The following is a 21,040-nucleotide window of genomic DNA, read 5'->3' as shown; positions in this document are numbered from 1 at the left end:
CCAGTGGACAGCTACATTAGTGGTCTGTTGAAGTAACATTTCAGGGTTGAATGCATTTGCTTGTCAAGGATTATATGTAGATACAAATGGAATTTGATCAGCAACAGTATTAATTTAGCAGTTACCTTTCCCATTATATCGAGGAAGAATTTAGAACTTCTCAGATAAGAGTTGCACACATATTAAAACATCAGTTTTGCACTTGGTATTGTACAACTTGAGTGTTCTGTTTTATTTAATAATATTTTTTGTTAGCCATCTAGAGGGCTAGGTTAATAGGTGACACTTAGAAATGTAAATAATAAATATTTATAAGTTTCAATTATTAGAATGTATCAGTGGGGGGAGAGGTGGCGGGAATGGGGACAATAAAAAGAAAGTGCATTATAATGGAGAATGACAGAGAAGGGGAGACTGAGAACTTGGGACACTAGAGATTGGAAACTAGAGTAGTAGTTTGCAGCTAAACAAAGGATCCACATATATCCTGCAGGATGGGCAAACCCACACAAGACGTATCTCAGATTCTTCTTCTAACACTGTATACTATGAAACCTAGCAATAAAATTGCACCAGTTTCTGAATTCCCTCCATCACAAATTACAACGGGGCAACAATGATGTAGCCACCTTTACAGATCCTATGTTGTCCAGTGATGTTCTCTTTCCTAGGGGCATTCATTCTTCCTAGGACTTACCTGCTGGAAAGGACATCACATGCCTTAGGATTCTATCCTGATAATTTCATACCCTTCAAGAGGAGAAGGCATTTCACATTTTGTGAATCTCAGTTTTTAAGATCTTGAGTACTTTCGGCAGAGCAGCCATTCATGGATATTAAAAATGAATAAATTAAATTAAGCAATAAAATATATTTTTGAATATTCAGAGTTGCAACACTCAGTAATCAAGTGTCTGCTACACTCAAATATCATGCAAAGTATGTAATATTTATTACAGTGACTAAAACAAAGCACAGATTAATTTCTTACAGAATTGCACTCAGTGGAGAAATTCATGTTCCTTTGTTTTATTTGATAATGTTTACCTGTTCAGGGGAAGAACATGGTGCACTGTGGAAACTTAAAGCAGTGGGATTACAGACACAGCCCTTGCCTGCAGCTTCTGTGCAGTCAGCTAGATCTCTAAAGAGAGTCCTCAAGACATATATTGGTACATTTTGAAAAAAACAAGGCACATTTCTGCTAATGGTATGTGGTTCAATGTCTCCACCCTTCCTATATATAAAATAAATCTATAAACATAAGTACAGGTAGAAAAGCCTTTAGCACAACCAAATATAATTATGGCCTGCTTGCAGCTCAATGTTCTGCCAAACTGAACAGGTCAGTGGCTTTGTGAAGTGTGTATATATATCTAAAAGCCTTTTTTAAATGAAGCATAGTTCGCTGACTGCTACTTGTGCTTTCTTCATTGTGACATCTGGAGAAGGGGGAGGAGAGAAAAGTCAGTCTACTTGAAATAATTCCTGTCAGAAGCCTCTGACAGAATATGTTTGTTGGCTCCAAAAGAGCTGAAAGATGAAAATGAACAGACTTCTGTTTATGCTTTAACTTCACTGCACAAGGATGGGCAAATAGTTTTAAAGAGATAGGGGCATGGTGTTACACTGGCAAAATAGGTTGTTATTAGGTACGGTAATTTATCTAATCCCTTGACAAAAATAGATGTATACAGTCTGGAATCTCATGTGTGAGACTGTTAATTCGATGAAATGTATTTTATTGATCTTTATGGCCTACTGTATCTTATATGATTTTGAAAAGGTTCCGAAGGGGAGAACACAATTCTACCACCTCCTTTGGGCCCGACTGTAAGAGGCCTGGCACTACCCCAGAAAAGCTCTGCTGGACGACATAGGCTGCAATGGGGGCAGCAAGTATGCCTTCTTCACTGTCTTCACTGCCACTAGGTAGGCTCAGTGATGAGCGTTCACCAGAGTTCGGTTGCATTTGATCAGACATTTCCTCCGTTAGCGCCCAAGCCATCTTTCAGCTTGTTTTCTCACCCTAAGCTCAGGAATATACCAGGGAGCCAATGCTGGCATTAACTTAGTCAAAAGTTGTCGAGGGCTTCAAATGTTATCTAAATGACCACCTCATCCCACTTATATTCCATTGTCTAGTCATCCAGACAGGAGCAATATCCTGAGCAATTTCAGTCATGATACCTTTACAGTCTGTACCAAAGAGCCAGGAGGCAGAGGAAGAAACAACATTTCACACTCAACTCTGGAAAGATGCTTGAAAGAACGGGGAAGGAAGAAATATCGCTGTAAAATTGCATTTTGTTTATCATTGGTTAATCCACATTGAAAATAGTGGTGGTGATTCTGTTCTTCATGGATAAAATTATGTGGAAATCATTTTGAAGATTATGGTGCTACGGCACTGGCACATTCAGATTTCCCGGGGATTTTATTTTACTAATGTTCACGTTTAATTTACTCAATAAAGTGATTTATTGCAGGTTCAGTAAGCACTATTCTAACAAAATTTATACCTGTAAACAGGCACAAGGATAAAATGTATTAATGGAGGCATATTAGCAGTACAAGACTCTATAGGGATTTATCAAGTTTAGTTTAGCCTTCTCAGATTACCAGGAACCTGCTATGAGGGACTGAAAATCCTCTGTGTTGTTCTGAAGTATTATGTTGTTCCCTAAGAAAACTGTGTTATTGAAGGGTTTGAAACACAGCAGAAGTCTTTTGACGCAAACAGCTATGAGACTTATTAAGAAGTGTAAGCACAAAGATAGGCTATTGCATTAGAGACTTAGAGCTTCAGTTGATACAAACATGTTTTTTCTCAATTAACTGTGTAGTGAGTGAGCTGATTTCTATTCTCCACCCCACCCTTTCAGTGCTGGCAGAAGATGGTTTCTGTGTGGACAAAACAGCTAACCCAAATGAAAACATTACAAAGATTATATAAAGGTATATTTTTTTTAGCCAGAACCACTGTTTTGTAGGATCATATATTTCACATTCAGTTATTGCAAAAGGTTAAAATGCACGGTCAATACAATGCCATGGCTTCATGAAGTTACCGTATTTTTCGCCCCATAGGACGCACTTTTCCCCCTCCAAAAATGAAGGGGAAATGTGCGTGCGTCCTATGGGGCGAATGCAGGCTTTCGCTGAAGCCGGGAGAGCGAGAGGCATCGGTGCGCACCGACCCCTCTCGCTCTCCAGGCTTCAGGAAGCTATACGCCAGCCTTGCAAGCCCTGTGGGAGTTCCCATGGGCTCACAAGGCTTGCGGGCAGCAGCCTCCCGCCCGAAGCACGGGGAGCCCTCCGAAGGACTCCCCGTGCTTCGGGCGCCTGTCTGCAAGCCTTGCGCGCCCGACGGGAGGTCCCGCCGAGCGCGCGAGGCTTGGGGCGGCAGCCTCCCGCCCGAAGCACGGGGAGCCCTCCGAAGGACTCCCCGTGCTTCGGGCGCCTGTCTGCAAGCCTTGCGCGCCCGACGGGAGGTCCCGCCGAGCGCGCGAGGCTTGGGGCGGCAGCCTCCCGCCCGAAGCACGGGGAGCCCTCCGAAGGACTCCCCGTGCTTCGGGCGCCTGTCTGCAAGCCTTGCGCGCCCGACGGGAGGTCCCGCCGAGCGCGCGAGGCTTGGGGCGGCAGCCTCCCGCCCGAAGCACGGGGAGCCCTCCGAAGGACTCCCCGTGCTTCGGGCGCCTGTCTGCAAGCCTTGCGCGCCCGACGGGAGGTCCCGCCGAGCGCGCGAGGCTTGGGGCGGCAGCCTCCCGCCCGAAGCACGGGGAGCCCTCCGAAGGACTCCCCGTGCTTCGGGCGCCTGTCTGCAAGCCTTGCGCGCCCGACGGGAGGTCCCGCCGAGCGCGCGAGGCTTGGGGCGGCAGCCTCCCGCCCGAAGCACGGGGAGCCCTCCGAAGGACTCCCCGTGCTTCGGGCGCCTGTCTGCAAGCCTTGCGCGCCCGACGGGAGGTCCCGCCGAGCGTGCGAGGCTTGGGGCGGCAGCCTCCCGCCCGAAGCACGGGGAGCCCTCCAGAGGGCTCCCCTTGCTTCTGGCGGGTGTCCGCAAGGCTTGGGGCGGCAGCCACAGCTGAGGGGGGGAAATAAATTTTTTTTATTCATTTCCCCCCCCAAAAAACGAGGTGCGTCCTATGGGCCGGTGCGCCCTATAGGACGAAAAATACGGTATCATGCTGCATAATCCCAAATCACTGTAACCCATTCAATAAAACAACAACCCAGTATCTCATTGAATTTACAGTATCTTATAGCAGTCACACCCTCAAAGGTGTCTTTCTTATTTTACAGGATCACAAGGAATTGCATCACACTGAGATAAAAGAACAGCAAAAAAGATTTCTACGCATAGGGAACTCTTATTTCCCTAACCCCAGATTCACATCTGCTCTATTTCATGATGTGTTGTATCCAATACTGTTATTTTGTTTGTGGATGGCTCTTTGATCCGGTGGAATGATTCCATTCCTTCATGAATGGAAGGGGGAGGGAAGCTATTTTTTGCAAGTTTGCCCTTTCTCCTGCACAACTATTTCCCCACTCCCTGGAGCAGATTTGGAGGGGCACAGATTTGGAGGAAAAGCAGGATCAGATAAAACAACCCCCTCTTCTTCAATTCATATAACCATCCACTTGCTATATCAAAAAGCCTTCTGTCAGGAAATACAGCATTAAATATAACACTATATGTGTGCCATGTGCTTACCACACACATTAAATGACACCTGACACTTGAGATGTACTGTTATCTTGAAATATATGCCAGAGATAAGTTCATCATGATTTGATAAAAAGACTGACAATTCATTTCTCTTTCCTTCTTTGTACGTAGCAGTTGCTCTCAACAGCTCTTGTGCTGGGAATACTAATTCCCTCCATACAGTATTGCATTTTAATGTTAATTCAATATCATTTCTACTTAGTGATATCTCTGAGGCTAATAAAGATTTCGTTGTTTCAACTTGAATTTTGTCAAGTACTAAGCAATTTCATTTTCCGAGAAAGGAATAATTTGATCAGAATTAGCTGTCCTGTGGGGAGGGGGGGGGGAGTTATTCTGTAATATCATTTAGGTTTCAGTATATGGTAACTTTCTCTTCTACTCTTCATTATACTGGACCATTCTGATCTAAGGCAAGTTGCCTTAGCACCTCTGGCAAAATTTCTAAGCAACTGTGAACTGCTCTTGTGAACAGTTGGTGTTAATGATGCAATTGCCAGTCAGTACTCTATACATTTAATTTCCTTCTGGCTTCACTATCTACATGCAGCAGCAGCAACAACTCTCGTGCCATTATACAGTTTGTTACTCTTCAAGGTGTCACAATGCATTCTTGCTTGTTCACAAAGAAAAAAGAAAAGATCTGATCGCCTTCATCCATCTTTCAATCTGCCTCCTCCAAGTGAAAGGAGAATGGGCAATGCTGAATATCGTAGCAGTTGCCACCTGTTGTGTTCTATTGGGGAAGAAGAAAAGGCCCACCTTTATATCCACTCAGCTGCCACATACTTTTGTGATTTCACAGGTTGTCTGTAGCCAACGACAACAACAACTAGGGATGCATCATCATAATCACTGCAGACTTGACAAATGTGATCTGTGTGCTTGCTTATTATTAAAGATATTTCTAGGCCAACCTTCATCTGAACTGATAACCAGGGAGGTGCATACCATAAAACTGTTGGGGAGACCTTTTTCAACTCAAGGGCCATACTCCTCTGTAGGGGGACACCCCCCCCTTAGGGGGCGCATGTCAGTGGTGGGTGGGGTCAGAGGCAGAGGGAACTGGAGCAGCCGATATGACTCTTATCAGCACAGTAGGCTCCTTTCCACCTTTGTAAAAGCCAGAAGTTTCAGTGTTTCAAGTACGAAGTATCTCGCTATCACTCAACTTATTAAAAACACTAGTACACACCAAAACATTAGAAAAACTAAACAGAGGACTAAAGTACTAGTTCCACATTAGAAAAACCTAAAAAGCCTGAGGGCACTTTCAGAGTCAAGATACAATCTTCTTAAAGGCATCTCAGGTGTGTGTGGCCTTGCTATCCTGACTTCCTATAGTATGTCTGAAGCATCAAAAAGATGACTATCTTTAGAAAATGGCATTCTTCTATTTTAGCTTAGCCAGTTGTAATTTATCTACAAAACCACACTGAGCTTGGGTGTAATGTTATGAAACGTTATATAGCTGGCTGTCATGACTACTCTGGCTTTGGTTGCTGTCAAAATGATCATGTTGTGTAAGTGGAAGATGGCTGCCTTGTGCTGTTTCATTAACTGTTGTAGCTTTAACTCTACCTGTTGCCATGCCAACTGATCCATGCATTGTCTTTTTATGTGGGTCAGCAAGCAGGATCACCATCATTTAATAGTTTTGTTGCTTTTGATATATTTACAATATAAAATTTCATCTCAAATTAAGGTTTCCTATTCAGTTAACTCTCATTTGTATTCTTTATTCTGTATAGTGGTCCATAATGTGTAGCATTGGAACAGCATGGACCAGTTAAGCAGTCTATTGAAAGAGGAGCTGGTACTCTCATTTGCTCTGTTCACCAATAAGCAATTACACATAATAATTAAAATCCTAATGGCCAATATTGTGCCCTTCTGGTTGTGCCCTCTTGGTTGTGGTATATCACACAGTAAATCTGAAGCACCTATTCTGTTTCACGTCTCTATATCCCTTGTCAGACCAGTAGAAGCTTTTCTTTAGCAACACTCCCTCCATGACTGCGTCTTACAATATGATTTGGTGGTTCTGCTGTTAACTCTGAGGCAGAAGCTACTCTTTAAATATTAACTGTGGTTTATCTTCTGTAGCCCACTGTTTGCCTTGAGAACCAGGTCTTTGATTTATATTCCTTATGAGGGTGCAATACTCTGGGTGCCTCAACCAAAATCATTTACAAGGTCTCCAGTGGCATCCATGGGGAAAAGGGGCAGTTTTGCATTCAAGACTTAACTGTTCTCCTCTTTGTAGTATAATAGGATACATGACTATGGCTCAATGTTTCTTGTCAATGTAGTTGCCACTTGCTCATGGCTAAATCCATGTTGATCAAATAACCTTTGAATAATGGAATTGTGGGATTCCTTATCTGGACATTTTGTGATCCACCCATCCCATGTGGTTCCATTACTCAAATTTTACCAGAGCTATGTGGAATTTAGCCATAGAGAAGTAACTGCATAACATTTGAATCAGGCATAAATTTATTTGCACCAGTTGCACAAACAATGGAAGGAATGTATTCAAAAGCTAATTTCTTTTACCTTTTCTCCACATCCTGTTCACTTCTCCTTCCTACTTCAGTACTCAGTACTCCTACCTCAGTACATGTGTTAACTATAATTTGTTAATTGGTTTAGTGTTCCACAAATATATTATAGAGGTTTTTTAAAATAATAAAAACCCAAGCATAATTTTGTTTAGAAGGTCAAAAATATAATGTTCACACACAGTGTTCCACAGCATGAACCAGTTTTGTGGTGTTCATTGAAAAATACTCTGCGAGGTTTCCAGTGGGGGGGCTCTTTTCTTTCCCCCTCTCCAAACAGTCCCATCCTATGCAATGCTGCAACCAATTTCTGAAAGTCTCCCACATTTTCAAAGTAGATGTCAAAAAACCTGTATGGCGTTAATCTCACAGTTCTCTGGATTGTGGTCCATGAATACATTATTTCATTGAACATTTCTGCTAGTGAATTACTACATAGAAGATTAAATATCACACTTGTAGCTGACTCTTAAATCATCAAAATGAAACATGGAATTCCTTTGCTCTTTACCACATCCTCTAAAGGTTACTAAGAGCACCCAATTGCAGATATCCCTTTGGGTTTAGTGTTGCTCCAAAATGGTATGTATTATTCCTTAAACGTCCATGCCAGATAATCATTAAAATTTTGTTGTCAATTTGCCTTGAGGCTTTCAGTTTTCTCCCTGTAGCAGTAACGTTTTGCTGGCTGGCTTGCAGCAGATTAGACTTGGGCTATTTTGCCATAAGGAATTCTGTTTTTCTTCGTTTATTGTTTCACAAGTGCATAAAAAGAGAAAAAGTCTGTATCTGTAATCAATGGTTGTTGGTTTTTTCCAGCATTCTGTGAAGAAGGGTGCAGATATGGTGGGACATGTGTAGCCCCTAATAAGTGTGCCTGCCCTTCTGGATTCACGGGAAATCATTGTGAAAAAGGTAACATTCCAAATTCTTATCAGTGATTTATCCTGGCTTATAAAATGCTGCTTTTCTTTTCCAATCAATATACAGATTTATTTGTTGATATTTATTTTTATTGGTTATTCTATAACTGAGTGCTCCTATCAGGACATGGTTTATGTAGCATACTTTGAAATCTTCCCCATGTCTAATAGCAAAATATTCTGCCGGGTTGGATTTCATATATATATATATATATATATATATATATATAGTAGTTACATGAATGTGGGCAAATATTATAGATGGCCAGAAGTTTCTTATGTCCAATTCTGGCTGACAGAAATTCAATTGGCGGGAGCTGGGGGGAGAAGAATGATCAGCTGATAGATGCATAAATGTTTTCATGTGCTGATGAGAGGAAAAATGCAGGGACTTGGATGTGCAAACTCTTGTGCATGCTTGTCAGAGAGTAAGCTTGGATAATTGTGCAAAATGTAGAGAATTGTTTTCAAAGGCTGCAAGGAACAATAGTGAAAGTGCTTTTGAGATTCTCTGCAGTAGACGGGCTTGTCCAGATGCTGGAAAGGAGGGGAGAAACACATAGTCATCATCCTCATCAGGTTTATTTGTCTGTTGTTTTTCCATAAATGTATTGCAGTTCGCAATAGCAGAATAGCAATAAGCCATTAAATTATACCAGGAATAACAGATTACTACAAATACAACCTACCAAAGCATTTCAATACTATGAACAAAATATTTCATAAGTAATAACAACCCTTTAAATAGATGCAGTATAAGCTATCAGAAATCACAAGGACCAAATAATAAACATGCAACTGAGCACCAGTCCAGTGCCTCATAGCAGTGTCTGGTTGATAGACTTATTTATTAAAATGCTTAATACCTTAATAAACCTACTCCCACAGGCAGCTTTCCAAAACAGATGAACACCCACAGTAAATGCCCATAGGTCGCACAGAGAAATTAACATTTTAAAAAACAAGAAGGCCTCCTCCCTCATAAGTCAAGCAAGATGATGGAAATATATATGAAATGGAATTGTTCTCATTAGAATTAGTATAACAACTACTACTACTAAATTATTTATTAAATATATATACCGCCCTATACCCGCAGGTCTCAGGACGGTTCACAGGAGAAACTTACAATAGAAAAACATAGAATGCATAATCCAAATACCTGTAGTTAAAACATAAAGCAATGGTTTTAGTTAAAAGCACAAAATAATGAACATATTCAAAAGAAAAGAAAACCACAAGCCAAGCCAAACACTACCTCTCACTTGAACCTTATCATGAGGCCATTCAAAAGAAAGTAATAGACTCTTATTCTAAGAGGAGTCCCTCCCTGGAGATGATGCGTTGCCAGTGGTGGAGCTACTGAAGTCTTTCAGGGTGGTGCTTCCCAGCAGACAGCTGACAGAATGTGCCTCTGCTGCTGCTCTCTCCCCCGCTGCCTCCCTTTCCCCACCTCGCCCCCCCCCAGCAGAAAAGAAAATCTACAAGAGGGGAGGCTTCAGATGACAACTGCTTCCCCTCAATCCCAGATGACCTATCTACAGAGGGAATTGCTGCTGCTTACTTGAGAGCTTTGATTATTCCTCTTTCAGCATTTATTTGTTTTTACATACCTGCACAGAAGTTGCTTAGAGATACTTTGCACATACTACATGGATATCTTCAAAGATAGGATAGAAATGAAGAAACCTCTATGGAGATAATAACAATAATTGCAATATCTCTGGGTGGGAAACAGATCCCCATCCCCTGAAATAGATGGTTATCTTTAAGGAGTACCTGGGCTACAGAAAAGTGATAATCTCCTTATATGAACTATGCAATTAAATTATTGAAAGAGAGAAAATTGGGACTGTTTTAGTTATTCCACATCCTTTGTCTGATGCTACTGGATTATGCTAATAGGACCGGTTTGCATTTAATATATGCTAGAAAATGCGCTATATCATTTGAAAGACCGCTAGTTGATCAACGTAGTTTACTTGTAGATTTAATTGTGTGAATGCATACCTTTATCATGTGCCCAACTTATATTTCTTTACCATATTTATATAGCCACCCATCAATACATGTTCTCTGGACAGCTTAAAGAACAGGGAATAAGATGCAATATTAACATATAATATAATTAAAATGCAAAACTAAAACCATGAAAATACAAGCTAAACCCTTTGTTTTCTAACTGCAGAAAAAAATAAAACAAATTAGATATCTCAAATTAAATATATTTAAAAAGCCTGAAGAAATAATAAAAAGGTCACTTTACCAAAAAGACCACAGAAAAGACACCAGGTGGGCCTGACTGATAATCAGGCTCAAATGCATACTAATTTTTTCATTACAACACTTCTGGTGAGCAATTCCAAGGGGCGAACTGGAGCTTTGGCTTACAAACCTTTTTCTTTTCTTTTTTCTTTTCTTTTCTTTTCTTTCCTTTTCTTTCCTTTTCTGTTCTGTTCCTTTCTTTCTGTTGTTCAGTTGGCTATATTGACTTATGTGATTAAAGAAGATGGCTTAAATTGGGCACATCTTATATCCACCATGAACTCTTTTTACAGTGCATCTCAGGTGAAATCTGTCGGCTTAATATGAACTAAAAATAGATGAAACTTTACACTTTAACCCACAGTGACATACTCTTCATGCTGTAGAATTATCCAGAGAATAAAATGATGTTAACTGTATTCTCATCCATGGCTGGAATGCACCCAGGCATCTATTATCCTACAGAAATGCATAGTGAATGGACAAATACCTATAGTGAATCAATTTGTTTTCAGTGACCTCTTGTTCATTATGCTGCATTCAGATATGTCCTTTGCAGTGGCACAGAACAATTTTTTATACATTATCTGCAAGAGCAGAACATTTTCTATTGGCTCAACTTGTAATAGTCGAAATCTGCTTTAGCATCTAGAAAGGTGTAAGATAAGCTTGTGACAGTTAAAAATCATTATCAAAATGCAAGTAGTTTTATTTTCTAGTAAGAATGATCAGTAGTTCATTAGCCACCCCCACAGAAGTGATGATATTAGGCTCCATGCAGATTTAGTGATTGTCGAATGCTCAGGATTTATGTTGATGGCATGTGCAGAAAACAAAGTGAAGATGATATTGGAGCTTTAAGTGAATTGTGCAAATGCATAATGTAGCATATTGCTAAGAAGACTTTACTACTAATGGTGGCCTTTGCAATTTAGATCCGATTTACCGTATTTTTCGCTCTATAAGACGCACCAGACCACAAGACGCACCAAGTTTTTGGAGGAGGAAAACAAGAAAAAAAAATATTCTGAATCTCAGAAGCCAGAACAGCAAGAGGGATTGCTGCGCAGTGAAAGCAGCGATCCCTCTTGCTGTTCTTGCTTCTGGGATAGCTGTGCAGCCTGCATTCACTCCATAAGACGCACACACATTTTCCCTTACTTTTTAGGAGGGAAAAAGTGAGTCTTATAGAGCAAAAAGTACGGTAATTAAACATTACAGTGCAGCTGTGGACTTGCCTTTGTATACAGCAGCTGAGGCAAGATTGCAAACAGGGCTGGCCCACCCATGAAACAAGTAAAGCGACTGCTTCAGGCAGCAGGATCCACAGGGAAAGCAGATCCAGTCTTCAATGAATACCTTGCTCACTGCCACTGCCATGGTAGAAGTGATGACTGTGGCATGCTCTGTGGAGGCTGGATCTGATCCCTCTTTGGAAGCTATCCCCACCATGCCTCTACACTGGCCTCTTAATGAGTAAGCATCACTGTTGATCTCCTCCCATCTTGTTCTCGATGTATATCTTCATAGTTCCTGGTGTAGATCTCCACTCACTCTTTCTTCTCAAGCCAGGGAGGGGTCCCATTTGTGGTTCACCCCAGGTGCCAAAATGTCTTGGGCTGGCCCTGATTGCAAATTTTACCTAGCTGCTTTTTAACTGAGAATCTAGTTCCTTATGATGCTCTGTAGTGTTTCACTATGAACATTAGGACCGCAAAACATGTTTTTGAGCGGTTGAAGAGGTTCTGGGCCAGGGCATGGGGGGCACATCCTACCATTAATTTTTTTGTTCCCTCCGCCCACCGCCTATTTGCAACCAAAATTTTTCTCTTTTCTTTATTATGCTACCCCGGAGCCAATCAGGGACCACAAAAGTCTTAATGTAATGACAATTTATATCTAATTATCTTTAGCTGCATGATGACATCAGTGAAGGCAAAGCCAGTCATTTTCTCTCACTGTTTCTGGATGGGAGCAATTGGACTGCCACTTCTAATTGTGCCCCAGTTTTTCTGTGACAGTTTCATTTCAGCAAATCAAGCAGCACTGGGAAACAAACATTTTATGCTTAAAAGGGGAGGACACTGTTTGAGGGATTTAAAACTGTGGTGAAAAAACAGCCTTTTCTTTCTTTTTGTTTGTTGGTTTGGTTTAGCTCTAAAAAAATGCTAGTAGTTCTAGCATTGGCTTTTTAAAAACTACTTCTGCCTTGGTGTTTTGTGAAACACAGCATTTGAAAGCATGCTAGTATCTGTAGGCTCACAGTCAGTCAACATTTTGCTTAATAGTATACTTCTGTCTATCATAATGATAATGATGTCTGTAACAGTGAGATATGTAGAGTTAGTTCTGTGACAGTTAACTAATTTTGAAGTTTTCTATGTCTATATAGGATAATTAGGCATTAAAGTTCTTCAGCTTCATAAGGTTGTGAGATGCACAAAAAGGAATAACAAATCTTTCATATAAAATCTGGACATACTCATATATCTAAGCTCCATAAATATATATATCTATCTATCCTTATCTTGACAAGTACAAATTAGGCACTATCAAAGTCTGTTGAAATCATGAGACAGTTGTATTCAATAAACCATTTGTCTCATAAACTAGGAAACATCAAATATTAATTTGCTATTTTCTGATGCAGTAAGAGTAAAATAAGTTGAGTTTATCTAGACTGATTCTTCTTCTAGCCACTTCATTTTTTGATATCACTTAAATGTAACAAACTTCCTTAACACAAGGAAGTGAGCATCAAAGAGATTTTTGAGATTTTTTTTATATTGATGCAAAATCTCTTCAGACCTTGATCTTCGCCTGAACAGAGAGCTCACTTAAGCACAGCAATCATTTCTTCTTTAGAAATGGACTATCTAATTTAGTAACCTGTGCAGTCAAATATCATGAGTTCTTTACTATTTAAGAAGTGCAACATCTTAAATAGTCTTCAATAGTGATTTTTTTTTCTTTCAGCATGAAATATGTATTAAATACATCTTGTAGGGGCTTTCATGTGAAAGAGTGAAATTCCCTTTCTTATTTGATCGTACTGAAGAGCTCTTCTTTGTACACTGCCAACCTAGTCTTTGTGCACTTTGGGAATGATACTCATCCATCTTTTGAATGAGACATAAAATGGAGGCCCTGAACACTTGTGGTCATTAAAGATCCAATAGAACTTAGATCCAATTCCAGCTTTGGTAATTACTTTGTGTGCCTTCTCTCACAATTTCAGTATTCACTTTTCCTCTTAAAGTGTTGTACACTGCTGCTGGCACAGAATGATAGAAACAATTTCACCCCAGAGGTAGCTGCATTTCAGTCACTGGTGAATGATTGGTTCTTATTCTGAATCCACTTACTGTGCTATAATGGGAAGGTAGTTGCAATGAACTCTGAAGCGTCGTCACACCAATCCTAAATAGGGTGCATTTACTTGGAACAACATACCATTGATTTCAGTGGAAATAATTTTTTTACTATTTAATATGATTATGATAGAAATTTTAGTAGTGCATGTAACACTGTAGAACCCTAATAATGTTTACTGATATATACCAAAAGTTCTACCCCACTATTGTTTGTGGTCTCTCATCCAGGATTTCAACAAATGGATTGTATCTAAAGGTGACTTTATGCAAGAGAAGTGCTTTTGCTAGCTTGAGGCAGACATCTGTGCCACATTCTACACTGGTCCAGAGGGTCCCCCAGACCTCAAGAGATGCTTTAAGGGGCACGGGTGTGTGTGTGCTGCATTGCATAGGGAGGTTGGCAAAAATCAGGTGCCCTGTCTTGCGAAACCACATCTGGTTACCATCTATAAGCAGTTTAAAAAACAAACAAACCACATACACCACCTGCACTATTTTTATTGCTTTCCAGTAAACAATAACATAAAACACTAACAAGCAAAATACACAAATGAACATTGTACCTTATTGGTCCGAATAGAAGCCGCACCCGCAAATAAGTCACACCTTTAAAATTCAAGGGGGGGGAGAAATAAAGACAATACCCGAATATAAGCCACTCCCCTAAAATTCCACAGACACTCACACCCATTCCCTTTTACCATATGCCTGTTTCAACAGTGATATCGTAAAAGCCAATCTTTGTAAGGTTGCAAATTTAAGCCACACTTTAACTTTTCACGGTTGGAATTTGGAAAAAAACTGCAGTTTATATTCAGGCCAATACGGTATATAGCTCACATAATCCTTATAATGTCTATCAGATATTACAAACATGACACCACCACCCACCCACATGCACAATGCTGACCTCTGCTTTCAAATTCTGTAGGACTTGGATGGAGCCTCTTTCCATGACTCCATGTTCACACTGAGTATGAAGTGAAGCTAGATGTCACTACGTTAATAGTAGCAGCAGTGGTGGTGGTGGTACTACTACTACTACTAGTAGTAGTAGTAGTATACCACCCTTTATCTGAAGATCCCAGGGCGGTTCACAGAAAGAAACAAAATGAGAACACAAGATGCATAATAAAACAAAAGCAAAAACAAGCCAATAACCCCCACTTCCCACAAACAAATTTAAAGCCATAGAATGTTAATCAGCCAAATGCCTGGTTGAAGAGAAGCATTTAGTCTGGCACCTAAAGGTATGTAATGAAGGCGCCAGGTGAGCCTTCCTGGGGACAACATTCCACAAGTGGAGAGCTACTTCAGAAAAGGCCTGTTCTCATGTTGCCACCCTCTGGACCTCCCATGGAGGAGGCACATGAAGAAGGGCCTCAGGTGACGATCACTGGGTCCAGTTCAGTAGTCATGACATCCCTCCCAAAACCTTGCTTTGTTAACTGACTAGATAGCTCCAGTTGCCACATTTTGTGGAGTCAGCCATGCTTCGTGAGTTGTCAGCAGGAGAAATACAGTTAAGTTCTCATGAAGCAAATTATTTTGCTCATTGGGAAAGTAATGAATTAGGATTTACAGTTTGAGACAGTGTTTGTGGTATTTCCTTTAATCTGCAAGTAAACCTACACATGGGAGCACTTCCACCACATATGACAGAAGTTCCCAATTTCCTTCCATCCCCTCCTGGATTTGTTTGCCTCATGAAATAAAACAATTCTCTCAGAAGTGAGGGACAAGATGATTCTTAAGGTACCCAGTCCATTCAAAGGTCAGAACAAGCAGCTTGAATTAAACCTGACAGCAAATTTGTACCAGGGAAGCCAGTATCTGAGTGCCATACTATGATCTTACCTCCTGGTATAAGGCTGAACTCTGACAGCCATATTCTGAAACTATTGACATTTCCAAAGTAAAGTACATTTTTTAAAAAAGCCAACCCAGTGGTACAGTTAGGCTATTTAAGATACCGACTGTAATATTACATCCAGTTCTCCCTTTGTCATGTGTTCATTATGTCACAAAGACCCCTCCTGAAGACACCACTGTTTCTGGTTGACAGAAATGAATAATAAATAATTTTGTAACTTTGTAACTCTGAAACCCAACCCAGTTGGTACAGAATATGGTTGCAAGAGTAATAATTCAATCCTGTGCACACTTACTTGAGACTCAGAGTCATTGAACATAACTTGCGTAAGATTGTGCTGTCTCTTTTTCTCTTCCACCTTCATAGTAATAACTTGCAGGGACCTTTTAGCTTAGAAAACAAGGAAACAGAAATCCTTGCACCACTGTCTGCAGCTCCATGGGAAGTCTTCCTGGCTGGTACACTTCTTGGAATGCCTGTGGGAGCTGCTCATGATGCAGTCCTTCCACACACATCCCAGGAAGCATCCCAACCAGTGTGTGTGCATGTGCGGGGGGAGGTGGGCTAGTGGTGTGAAAATGCTTTGTTTCTTTAAAAGCCAAGAACAATCATCTTGTTTAGGGAAGCTTTTAATGTTTGACAGACTATTGTATTTTAATATTTTGTTGGAAGCCGCCCAGAGTGGCTGGGGAAACCCAGCCAGATGGGTGGGGTATAAATAATATATTATTATTTTATTTTATTTTATTTTATTTTATTTTCAGTCACCTTATAAAGGAAAGTGAAGCCTAAAAATGTAACCAAAATGTTGTGGGGATTAAGAATTTGGGGAAATTGTTCACAATTTGGTACAACATAAGTTAGCATTGTTTCTAAGTAGCATTTGAAAGTAAAATGTGATGTTAAATTATTTCAGGATTGTGGGTTTGAGCCCCACATTGGGCTGCAAGAGATTCTTTAATTGCCGGGGATTGGACTAGATGACCCTCGTGGTCTCTTCCAACTGTACAGTTCTGTGATTCTATATTGACAAAAACTGTTCACACAAATGTCATTTTCCTTTCTTGCAGTGTCAAAAGCTCAGTATGTAGCAACCCAGTGATTAATATAATTATGTTTCTTCTGCTATCACCTTTTGTCATAGACAGCTTAATATGGTCCAGAGAAGATAATACATTACAGGCAATTTTACCTTTTTAATTTTTGTCTTCTTTGTTCTACAGCCTTGTGTTTTAAGCTAAAATCATGACTGTGTGATAGCCTTATCAGTGTCAGAATCTCTAGTATTATTTATTGCCTAGCTGGCTCTAGTCAATCATGCACTTGTGCTCAGACATATTCTTACATCTATATCAGAATGATAAGTGGCGATGTCTTGTATGACTGATACATCCCTTTCTGACTTTAATTAAGTATCAAGGTTACCTCACTTGTATTCTGGAAGTATCCTATTACAAATGGCTACAAGTGTGCTTTGTATCTTCTTATTGTACTGTAACGGACATGGGGATGGAGTAGACTAGGAATGTAAATGGAAAAATAAAATATAAATAAATTGAAACTAAAAGGGGGTCCCATGTTGCAGGTACTGTTGAGAATGTGTTACGGATCTGAGAATGTTGAATAAAACTGATCTAATGTATCTTTCTATCTTATCAAAAGCTAATGGTTAAGCAGTACCTATGTGGTAGAGGCAATAAACTTAAAAGTAACCTGTCTTAGAAGCTGATAATTAGAAAAGTGCATATATTGTGCCAATGACCGCTCCCCCCTCAAAACAGGGGGCGCCCTTTGCGTGGACGTGCACAGCCCCTAGATCTGGAGTGGTTCCATCAGCATAGGCTTGGCTTTGCCTTCCCCCAGGTGGGATACCTGGAGGTCTCCGCCTACCTCAGTCAGTTGTACAATCCCACCTGGGGAAGCGTTGCCAAGGAAACCAGGCCAGGTAGGGGAGGGATTACCTGCCCACACAATAGAGGGAGGATCTTACCTGGGAATCCTCACTTGGCTCCAGAGCTTCTCCCACCCTACCCACCCTCAGTTAATGTCTTCTTTTGCAGGTTAACTTTTCTTCACAGGTTTACCTTTGTTGACAGGTATGTGGGCGCTGCTACGTTAAGGTCGCTGTCAAAGGGCCGGAAAGGAATTTCCCTGCATTGACAGGTTTTGCCTTTCCCATAGCAAAACGTTACAACTTTGGCGGTATCAGGCCTTGGGTGGAATCCTTTAGTCCATCTTCCTCTTTGCGGCGGCGATACCAGGGTTCCCCGTTAAAGGGGTTTCTGAAGGGAGGCTTTGACCGTACGCCAAAAGGTCGTCATTGCTCTCCCCTGCGGCGGTGGCGTAACGGGGGCGGCTATCTCTGCTTGAACATATGTTCTCCAGAGCTGGCCCATCCCCCCCCCCCACTGGATAACCCTGATGCTCCCTAGGTCCCCGGCTGGGGACTGGGGAGGGAGAACGCCCAATGCCTGAGCCAAGGTCTACCCACATTTGAAATTTAATAAAGTTGTGGCCAATTTAATCCCATAGCACATTGTCTTGAGTCGTTATTCTACATGACGGGGGGGGGGGCGCTCGGGATCAGGGGACTCCGCCTGTCCACGCAATGAAATCTCTACTACTAGAGAAATACAGTGAATGAATGATTTATTTGTAATTTTGAAACTGAGTTCCATGATAAATATATGTGACAATTTTGTTGGCGTTTTTTGTGAGCAGGATTGAGGGGTGAACAATGCTATGCCACCAATAATACATGCTGACAACTGCAACCATATTAGTCTTATGTTTTCCTTTTGGTTTATCTCTTTTTTAGGGTCTTAAGTAGAAATCCTAAACATGTGTGAATGTTGCTTCTTCTTCTTTGCTTGTGTGTTTTATAATTTGTTTCAGAGTCCCTTTATAATTTTCTATGGATTGTTTTAGACTTTTTATCTTTATGACCAATAATAAGTACTTTATGAGTCCTTAGTGGCAGTTTTGTAAATAGGTTGACCAAAAAAAAAAAAAAAAAAAAAAGGAAAGAAAGAAAGAAAGAAAGAAAGAAAGAAAAAGACACTGATTTTTAAGTTCGGAAGTCTAAACAGGAGACTGCATGGTTAGGATAGTTCACGATGCCCAGACAGTTTGGTTCACAACTCAGTTATTGAGTTTCTAGTTGGATATAACACTACTATATACAGTGGTACCTCTGGTTACAGACGCTTCAGGTTACAGACTCCGCTAACCCAGAAATAGTACCTCGGGTTAACAACTTTGCTTCACTTTGCGTGGCAGTGGCACGGCGGCAGCAGGAGGACTTATTAGCTAAAGTGGTGCTTCAGGTTAAGAACAGTTTCAGGTTAAGAACGGACCTCCAGAACGAATTAAGTTCTTAACCCAAGGTATCAATTTGATGCTTCATAAAATCCATTCAGTGTTTGTTTACATCTTGAGGAGGAGTATGTTACGCAATTTCCTCATGATGCTTTGTGACCAAATGATGCTAACAACACAGTGCTATGCATACTTGCTCAGAAGTTAGTCTCGCGGTGTTCAATGGGGCTTACTAACTAGTAAATGTGTAAAGTAAACCCGTGAATTACACACGTTTGACTTGTGCACATTCAGCTTTATGTGTTCAGCAAAAAATAAAAAGAACTGGGCGGGCATCCAGAAAAAAAGGACCATTGAACCAATTTGTTTTGACTATACATGATTTTGGCTTTAGGCGTGATCGCCAGAATGTAATCCCCACATATGTTGTGGGCTTCCAGTATACAGTTGATACTCATTGGTGTGTGAGGTATCCATTCTTTTGATCTTGCATAGATATTTTGCTGTTCTGACATACTGGGTAACAACTGCATTTCTCCAGTAAGAAAATAAAGCTCAGAGTTCATCTCTTCAAAGGCTGTTTTGATCTCCAGCTGAAAACAAGATTATTGTCTGTTTTCCAGCCTCCCTGAGGTCAGCCACTGAGATATCTCAATCTGTCTTCAGAGCATGTTATGGAGAACTGATGAAAGAAAAGGGACAGTTTGTGCCACTAAAACAAAACAAAAAAACATTTTTCCTTCCTATATTTCCCTCTGTAGGTATTCAGCATTATATATGGGGTGCTTTTTTATTCATAACTGTCCTTCTTAATTTAGGCTATGATCCAAGGACAAGTTGTACAAACGAAAATATTTAACACAGTTTGGATTCCAAATAAAATATTCAGTGATATATTGTTCTTCTTTCAAGGGAAGATTGTGCCCCAGGTCCAAAGCCCATTTCAATGATGTTAAAGAATGTGTCATCCAAGGGTGATATAGTTCTGGGAGTCTTCACACAAGCTGTTCACTGTGCCCAAAGATGTAACAACTGTTTCTATGCGAACTGCAGTTCGCACTCCAAAAGGCAGCAAAATAAAGATACAGTGAAATATTTCGAAGAAAAAAGGGATTTACTACCAAGTGAGTTCGTATCATCTATAGCTTTGTTCTTAAATAAATGAAGTTACCCAGCAAACCTGCTGTACTTACGTGAACGCAGTTTAATCTAGATTGCAGCTCAAACTATTAGCACAACTTTCACGTGAACAGCATATTTTTTCCAGGACTTCACTGGCTTCTATCTTGACATGTGATTTAAGTTGCTAGTTTTGATCTGTAACACATGAGCACTCTTCAGGTAATAACGCTCCTTTGCAAGATGCACCAAGGAACCCTGCCTTGGTACCTGTGCAGCTGTCTAGCAATGGAGCCTTTGTGCATACAACTGTGTGCACAAATGATCCATTGCCACCGACAGTGACATTGTTCATGTGAATGTTGCGGGCAGGGCTTCTCAGCATATCCCTTCTCCCTTCTTGAGGCGCGTGGAAGTGTTAATGCATGAAGAGGAGACTGAGGCAATAGTGGACATCATGGTGGGGTGGTGGCAGAAGTCAAAAGTTAAAGCTGCATTTAGCATGATGAACACTTACGTAGTCTCAGACATGTCAGAGCATGAAAGAAGCGGAGATGAAAAAGCTGGAAAACAAATATCTGAATGGAATGAATATTTATGGAAAACCTAGCTTTGTGTTTATGCACACAGATCTAACTGGCTATAATTAAAAAACATTTTTTGTCACTGGAGGCCCAGGTGGCTCCAGTAGCTTGGAGCACCTTCCATTAACTTTGGCTTGCATGACAACTATGGCTGTTCCTGAACTAAGGTAGCTTAGCCCTGTAGTTCAGGCATTGGTAGCTTCAAGATTGGATTACTGTAATGCACTCTGTCTTGGGTCTTCCCTTGTGCTTATTCTGGAAACCACGGTTAGTGCAAAATGCTGTAGC

General features: G+C 40.7%; 1 protein-coding gene across 4 annotated transcripts in view; it reads left to right on the top strand.

Moving 5' to 3' along the window:
- NELL1 (neural EGFL like 1) overlaps positions 1 to 21,040 on the top strand; it is a 356,446-nt gene that overhangs the window by 268,656 nt on the left and 66,750 nt on the right. For 3 of the 4 annotated variants that reach the window (XM_083430920.1, XM_083430921.1, XM_083430922.1), the window contains one exon: positions 8,116 to 8,211. The exons of the other annotated variant lie outside the window; for it this stretch is intronic. In XM_083430920.1, coding sequence (XP_083287046.1) covers positions 8,116 to 8,211 — 96 coding nt within the window. The remainder of the gene's footprint in view (positions 1 to 8,115; positions 8,212 to 21,040) is intronic. 4 annotated transcript variants of the gene reach the window in all.

The sequence above is a fragment of the Podarcis tiliguerta genome (genome assembly GCF_965153285.1).
Source record: "Podarcis tiliguerta genome assembly, chromosome: 1".
Lineage (NCBI taxonomy): Eukaryota > Metazoa > Chordata > Lepidosauria > Squamata > Lacertidae > Podarcis > Podarcis tiliguerta.
The sequence above is the reverse complement of the archived record's forward strand: the minus strand, read 5'-3'. Positions and strand labels throughout refer to the sequence as shown.